The sequence below is a fragment of the Trachurus trachurus genome (genome assembly GCF_905171665.1).
Source record: "Trachurus trachurus genome assembly, chromosome: 17".
Classification (NCBI taxonomy): Eukaryota; Metazoa; Chordata; class Actinopteri; order Carangiformes; family Carangidae; genus Trachurus; species Trachurus trachurus.
Genome location: NC_139900.1, coordinates 24,456,570 through 24,464,765, shown reverse-complemented (window position 1 = coordinate 24,464,765; position 8,196 = coordinate 24,456,570). Strand labels below are relative to the sequence as shown.

The window sequence follows — 8,196 nt, the reverse complement described above, 5'->3', positions numbered from 1 at the left end:
TAGCGCTAACTCTCAATATGTAAGGATTCATTATCAGTGTCGACACCGAGGAGCAAACATCCACTCCAAATGTGCCAAACATTTTATGAATGTGAAAAAAAAAAAAAAAAAAAAAAGTTATAATCTGCCTGCCCTCCATTTTTAAAAACATTTAAAAGCATTTTCTCCAGTGTAATAACAACTACCTGTCAGATGAGTTAATTTGGTGGCTCTAACGATTTGGCAGCCTCGGCCTCAGTGGGGCAGGGAGGAGGACAGTGATTTGGCAGCACACACTGACACTGGTGTCTACAGTGCTGAAGTTTCTGAAGCGAGCCGCCAATATGCAGAAGATGAGATGTCTGTGTGTGACCTGCTGAATAAAAGCCACACCGCCAACCAACAAAGAGGAGATAAAGAAAACATCCCAGGGAGGCGGAATTAACCTAAAGCCGACAATGAAACTCACACAACAAATGAAGCATGATGAAGAACTCCACAGTTCAACAGCAGCTCCTCATGCTGCTGCAGTCATGACGGATGTTAAACTGGTCTGACGTGTTGTCATACTCACCACACTGTTGTTTTACTGATCTAATAGGTTTATCAAGGCATCGGTTAATCATAGAGGAGCAGCAGGAAGCAGCAAGACTCTAGTTAAAGTAAAATCCTAGTCAATAAAGAAGACTCAGTGTTAGTATCAGGATTAGATACTGAGCCACTTCATTCAGATTCAACTTCCTGTTGACTGAGTTTGAGGGTGTATGTGACAGACAGGTGACCTCCCCCCTTTTCATCAACATTATCATCATCACATCTGGATGAACCAACTTCACAGACTGTTTCATGAACCAGCAGCTTCCAATCAACCAGTCTTCAAGGTTTCAGGGGACTAAATAAAACACCTTGGGTTGTTTTGTTGTTTTTTTTTAAACGAGGGGGTCTACAGGTGAGGACAGGTGTGTTCAGCCATCTCTCCCACCCATACATACATAAATAGGTTGGCATACATTCAGCAGTAATGTTTGAACTCTCCCAATGGGGGGCGACTGTGAGTCACTGCAACACGTCACACCTTCTTCTTCTTCTTCTTCTTCTTCTAGAGACAACAAGTTGTTTCTCAGCTGAACAGTCATCCCAGCTGCTGTTCCAGTAGTTTTTCAGTTTCACACTACTTCCTGTTTTGGTCCATTTAATATTTACAACCATGGGTACTATAATCTATAGTGTGTGTGTGTGTATGTGTATGTGTGTGTTATATGTTGCATGTCCAACAACAAAAAAAAAACATATTAAAACCACCGTCCTTAAACGTTACAATTCTCCAACTGACCCTGTACACACCTGTATTACCCTGAATGTTCAGTGACCAATCACAGTGATCAGCTCTAAGTGAAGCTCCTCCACTGACTAGTGATCAGCTCTCACCTCCCGATTTACATGGAGATAAACAGGTTAAATTCTGTTGTTTTTAGCCAATCGACACAGGTCTGTTGTCAATGTGTGTGTGTGTTTAAAGGGATAGTTCAATTGTTTTTTAAAGTAGGGTTGTATGAGCTACAAATGCCCATTAAGTACACTAGATGCAGTAGATACAGTAGAAAGAGTTATACTGCAAGAGAGAAAAACCTTTCTACTGCATGTAGTGTACTTAATGGACTATCCCTTTAAGTGAGAGAGAACGTGAGAAAGAGAGAGAGAGGAGTGGAGCTTATATCAGATCTCAAATCTGTCCAGAGTGGATGCCTGAACTCAAAGCAGATCAGTTGTGATAGATCACCTGAGATCCATGTTATTATTAGGTCTGTACAGGGTCTTCCTATAAAGTGTGTGTATGTGTGTGTGTGTGTGTGTGTGTGTGTGTGTGTGTGTGTGTGTGTGTGTGTGTGTGTGTAAAGCATGTAAGGTGCAGGTAGGCAGCTCTGTGATGATGGGACAAGCTGAAGAGCACAGACAGTCAAGCCAGTGACTGACCGGCGGTACCAAATGTCCATGGGCTCAGTCTGTTGACCAGCAGGGGGAGCGGGACAACAGCATGATCCGTCTTTATTCTCTTCCAGGGTAAAAAGGGGCTTGGGGGGTTCAGTTCCAGGTCCAGACTACAGGTGGACCTACAGGTGGGTTAGGGCTGAAGGGGAGGGGTAGGGGGGGTAGAGGGTAGGGGGCATGTATTTGACTTTGATAGCAGTCAGCTGGAAGTGTCGGCCTCTCCCGGTGGGGGGAGCTGTGTGGCACTGAGAGGGAGCGGGGACACTTCCTGTCAGGGTGATCGGCTTGCATTCCATTTAGCTGTGTTGTTCATGCTAGGCTGAGAACCGAAGCGATGGCTGAGGAGCGGGCGGAGTCCAGAGTCCCCCCTGTGGGAGGCTGTGGATGTCAAGGAGAGAAGGTTCTCACAGAGTCAGAGTGAAAATCCCACCCGTGGTTTATTACTGAAGGAAGCAGGTGGGAGCTCGATGGCCGTCCTGCCGGGGCTGATTGGTCAAGTCTGTTCAAGTTCTGAGCCCAGGCCAAAGTCTGTGCACTGGAAAAAATTATCATGTAGGCATTAGAGCTTCAAACTCATCCTCAGTTCAGAGTTCAACGCCCGACTCGCTGGGTAATTCCTTGGTTAAGAGGCGGAGTTCCCTCCTTTGAACAGATTCTGGACCCAGGCGAGGGGCGTGGCCTGATGTCAGGAGTCGTCGTCGGTGTCCTCTATCAGGACCTTGGTGTCGCGGGTCTTGGACCTGGAGGTCAGAGGGCAGGGAGTGAGTTAGAGACTGTGCTTCTACCACATGACCTGAGGCTACCAATCACAACACAGAACAGACGTTACACAGTATCTCTCATTGGCAGACAAGGCCAGCCTCACATTTAACACCTGTCATCTTGATTGTTTGGTATCAGGCAATGGTCTGAGCTTCTTCACTCAGTCTTTTCTGATTAATTCAGACATGTTTAATATAACGTTATAGTTTTTCAGTCTAGATCCAGGACAAATACATTTACTGCTGTGAACACTGTCAACAGGAAACAACAAAGCAGCTGAGAGTTTGTGTGTAGCCATTACCTAAAAGTCAAAGAAAACATACATTCTCATTAAATCTAGTTTCAGTGGAGCAAATAGTTCCCAGCTGTCTTAAAGACATGTGTGTGACATGCTTCAGTCAAAATACCTCAAGGATCAAACATCACAGCTCTTTTCATCCTCTCAGAACAGCCCTGTTCAGAACGGCTGGTTTCAGAGCCTGTCCCTTTAAATGCAAATGAACCACTGCTTGCCCCGCCCCACTCCTTCTACTGGTACCAGGTAGGGGTGGGGTTATGCAAACTTTGAAAGCTAGTTAAATCACTGGAAGACATCCGAGGAAACAGCTCATAAAACCACATGGATATCAACCTAGGGAGCCTGAAAATTACAGATTTTTTTGTCAGTTCTCTCATTTTGGGGGCTGGAAGGCAAACAAAACACCCAAATACATGTTAAAGAGCCTTCAAAAAGTGATATTTCCATAATATGTCTCCTTTAAATCTTGAAATAGGTCCTTGTGTGGTGTCCCTGGTCATTCCCTCTTGGTGTGATACCAGTTAACCTCTGCAGCAGGAGTCATTTTTGTGTTGCTGCGTTGTGTGTGTAAAGACTCACTGCGAGGCCAGGCGTGGTCTGCGTAGACTCATGCTGTAGCTCCTCTTCCAGCTCTTCTTGCCCTGCCGGTTCCTGACTCCATCCTCCTGGTCCATCATCTGCTCCAGCAGCGTCTGGTCGTCGGCGTTGAGCGGAGCCACGCTGATGTCTCGGACGGCCCTGAACTCACCACAGTTGTTCAGGTGTTCGTTCTCCAGTCGGAAGAAGTTCCACACAAAACGCCTGAGGAGAACAGACCTCATCTGTCAGTGGCTGATTTATTTGGATTTCATTAGAGCTTTTGTCATTTGCAACATTAAGATATGAAAAATTAAAATATGAGTGTTGTCATTCATTTTAGTTGCTGATAAAACAAATTGAAAAGGTCAGAATGTGAATTTCTACGTGTTCCTAGTGCAGAAACAGTTGTATGACTTCACTTTTATGACTCATTCTGTAAAGTAAAAGATCTAATCCTACATTGATCCCTCTTGACTGAGTCTTTTCTGACCCACATTTATTCCTTTTACCTTCACTCCACCTGTCAAATGTGATCGAATGTGATGTCATCAAAACTAGAATAACTGCTCTGTGGTCGTTTCCTCCACCAACCGGTCCAGTTACAGCAGGCATGTCCAAACTACGGCCCGCGGGCCAAATGCGGCCCGCGTTCAAATTCCAACCGGCCCGCAGCCTCTGTCATAAAATCAATAATATGCGGCCCGTCAGCAAGTACAATTTTTTTTTTTCCGGCCTCGATATATTGCCATGTGCATGCCTGTTTGTTTTCCTCGTCTCTGGCCTCCAAACAGGCTGAATGACAAGAGGCTTCACTCTGTGACTCGGTCTCAGCACCTGGGCGCGTTTGTTCCATAGCAGAATGAAATGAAGGGAGTGAAGCCTCTTGTCAGTCATCCAGGATCTTTGTCTCTGTGGGGGGAGGCGGGGCCGCTACCACACACACAGTGCAGCATGTGAGGAGCAACGCAAGGTAACGTCAGTGTTGTGGCGACTTTCTCGCTAAATTTGGCGACTTTCCAACCCCTCTTGATGACTTTCTTTTTGACAAAAGCGACTAGCGACAAATCTAGTGACTTTTCCGGTGTTGTACGATTCTGGTTTGGAGACTCGGACGTGAAAGCACGTCATCACTGCTGTCTTCAAGGTCAGTTCGAGGTCAGTCTCACAGTGTCTCGGAGCTGTCCCCGCTGCAGAGACCTGCTCCACGCCGCTGACACCCCCACCCCACCCGTCTTAAGAGCGACATACACAGCCTCAGCTCAGTCATCTACTGTGATGACACACGGTCAATATCTATTGAAGTGCAATTTTGTTGAGAATATTGTTCATCAGCAATAATTTTGGGACAATATATCATCCAGCAAAATGTTTTATCGTCACAGGCCTACAACCCTTTCCAGCCCATTTCTAAAATATAATATAATATTATAGCTGCTGCGCAGCGATGGGTCGGGTCCGGGCTACTTTTGGGCAAATTTAGGCAATTCTGAGCAACAAACAGGAGAATAGGAAGACAAGACAGTTGACCTTATAATGTTCAATTTGCATCAGTTGAGGATTGAACCCACAACCCATGGAACCAAAGACCTTTGTCTATTGCACTGAGCTAATTGGCAAGTGGCAGTTCAACAGTGGTTTCACAAATTGAGTAAACCATTCACTGTCGTGTAGGCAGATTTGAAACCACAGTAAAAAGAAAAATCCGTTTTTGAGTTGTAAAATAATGATATGTATTTGTCAAACATCTACTATGAATCTAAGATGTTAGGAGCCTTCACACATGGTCCAGTCCAAGCTATTTGGATTTTTAAATTTAGAGGCTTGCTGTGATGCCACCATTAGGTTTGTCTTGTGTTTCGTGTTGAGGACAACTGACATTTTGATCTGTCATCATCATCATCACCCTTGCTGGGTCTCGAACTCACAACCTCTGACACCAAGAACCAGCTCCTAACTCGCTGAGCTAATTGGCTGGTAGTGAGACCTGCTGTGTAGCTTCATTTATCCACTCAGGGAGTCAGTGCCCGGGCAGCTGTTGTGATGAAATGGTCAAAATGTCATAAATTCAGTCATCTAAACAAAAATCTGATAATACATAAATTGCATCTTGACAGCATGGAAATGTTGGTGATTTGTTTTTAATGATAAGTGTTTTGCTTCATAAGAGAAAATCTGATGTTTATAAATTCCACACTCACATTGACTGCAGTTGTTCCCATGAGAGCAGAATTCAAAATGTTCTCAAAAATTCAGTTTTTGAGATAAAATTCTGATATTTGCCAAACTTCATCAACCATGACTCCAGAATATTGTCATTTTTTTCAGGAAGATTGAAAATGTATTTATCAAGAATTTGATGGTATATGTTTACAGTAGTGTTTACAGTCAAACGTTTTCATGCACTGTAGGCTCAATTTTTGCTTAATCAAAAATCCGAGAAACAAGTTTTGTGGAGGACGGTCTGGAGATGCTCTGTAGCAAGTTTGGTGTCAATTGAGCAAAAATTGTGGGAGGGGATACATTTTAAAAGTTTTACAGTTATTGAAAAAAACAGAGTGATGGACTTCATAATTTGCAATAAGTTTAAGTGGACAAAAGTTTCAGCAGTATTGAGGCTACATTGTGGTGAAGTTTCAAAACTGTAGCATCTACCGTTGGTTTGGTAGGAATTTTTAAAGTTTTTAAATTTAAACGCTTATTGTGCTCCCCCTAGGAGGGGGGGGGCACATGTCCTTGGAGTTGAGTGAATCTGGCATGGGGTCGGATGTTTCTGTGAAGTTTGGTGAGTTTTCACCCATGGGAAGTATGACTTCCTTGGAAGAAGAAAGAAAGAATTATAGCTGCTGCGCAGCAATGGGTCGGGTCCGGGCTACTTTTGGGCATATTTTGACAATTCTGAGCAACAAACAGGAGAATAGGAAGACAAGACAGTTGACCTTATAATGTCCAATTTGCATCAGTTGAGGATTGAACCCACAACCTCTAGAACCAAAGACCGTTGTCTCGCACTGAGCTAATTGGCAAGTGGCAGTTCCACAGTGGCTTCACAAATTGACTAAATACATTCACTGTCGCGCAGGCAGATTTGAAACCACTGTAAAAAGAAAAATCAGTTTTTGAGGTAAAATAATGATATGTATTTGTAAAACATCTACTGTGACTCTTAAGATGTTAGGAGCCTTCGCACATGGTCCAGTCCAAGCTATTTGGATTTTTAAACTTAGAGGCTTGCTGTGATGGCACCATTAGGACAATTGTCTTGTATTTTCGTGTTGAGGACAACTGACATTTTGATCTGTCATCATCATCATCACCCTTGCTGGGTCTCGAACTCACAACCTCTGAAACCAAGAACCAACTCCTAACTTGCTGAGCTAATTGGCTGGTAGTGAGACCTGCTGTGTAGCTTCATTTATCCACTCAGGTGAGTCAGTGCCCGGGCAGCTGTTATGAACGCAGATTTCAAAAATGGTCAAAAAGTCAGAAATTCTGTTATCTAAACAAAAATCTGTTAATACATAAATTGCATCTAGACAGCAAAACAGCTTGAGGACATGTGACATTTTGATCTGTCATCATCATCAACACCATTGCTGGGTCTCGAACTCACAATCTCTGACACCAAGAACCAGCTCCTAACTCACTGAGCTAATTAGCTGGTAGTGAGACCTGCTGTGTAGCTTCATTTATCCACTCAGGTGAGCCAGTGCCCGGGCAGCTGTTGTGATGAAATGGTCAAAATGTCATAAATTCAGTCATCTAAACAAAAATCTGATAATACATAAATTGCATCTTGACAGCATGGAAATGTTGGTGATTTGTTTTTAATGATAAGTGTTTTGCTTCATAAGAGAAAATCTGATGTTTATAAATTCCACTCTCACATTGACTGCAGTTGTTCCCATGAGAGCAGAATTCAAAATGTTCTCAAAAATTCAGTTTTTGAATTAAAATTCTGATATTTGCTAAACTTCATCAACCATGACTCCAGAATATTCTCATTTTTTTTCAGGAAGTTTGAAAATGTATTTAGCAAGAATTTGATGGTATATGTTTACAGTACTGTTTACAGTCAAACGTTTTCATGCACTGTAGGCTCAATTTTTGCTTAATCAAAAATCCGAGAAACAAGTTTTGTGGAGGACGGTCTGGAGATGCTCTGTAGCAAGTTTGGTGTCAATTGAGCAAAAATTGTGGGAGGAGATACATTTTAAAAGTTTTACAGTTATTGAAAAAAACAGAGTGATGGACTTCATAATTTGTAATAAGTTTAAGTGGACAAAAGTTTCAGCAGTATTGAGGCTACATTGTGGTGAAGTTTCAACACTGTAGCATCTACCGTTGGTTTGGTAGGAATTTTTAAAGTTTTTAAATTTAAACGCTTATTGTGCCCCCCCTAGGAGGGGGGGGCACATGTCCTTGGAGTTGAGTGAATCTGGCATGGGACTGGACCTTTGTGCAAAGTTTGGTGAGTTTTCACCCATGGGAAGTATGACTTCCTTGGAAGAAGAAAGAAAGAAGAAGAAGAAGAATTCCTAGGAATACAATAGTGTCCCGGCAGCTGCGCTGCCCGGACCCTAAAGAAAGAA

At 43.2% G+C, this 8,196-nt stretch overlaps 1 protein-coding gene across 1 annotated transcript in view; it reads right to left on the bottom strand.

Annotated features, from left to right (window-relative positions):
• Positions 1-1,887: 1,887 nt before the first annotated feature.
• The window catches only part of LOC311000501 (xenotropic and polytropic retrovirus receptor 1 homolog), a 60,853-nt gene continuing 54,544 nt past the window's right edge, over positions 1,888-8,196 (bottom strand). The window contains exons 15-16 of the mRNA XM_083991231.1: positions 3,608-3,829; positions 1,888-2,708 (exon numbers count right to left, since the gene is read on the bottom strand). Of these exons, the coding sequence (XP_083847357.1) occupies positions 2,654-2,708; positions 3,608-3,829 (277 nt within the window). The 3' untranslated portion in view covers positions 1,888-2,653. The remainder of the gene's footprint in view (positions 2,709-3,607; positions 3,830-8,196) is intronic.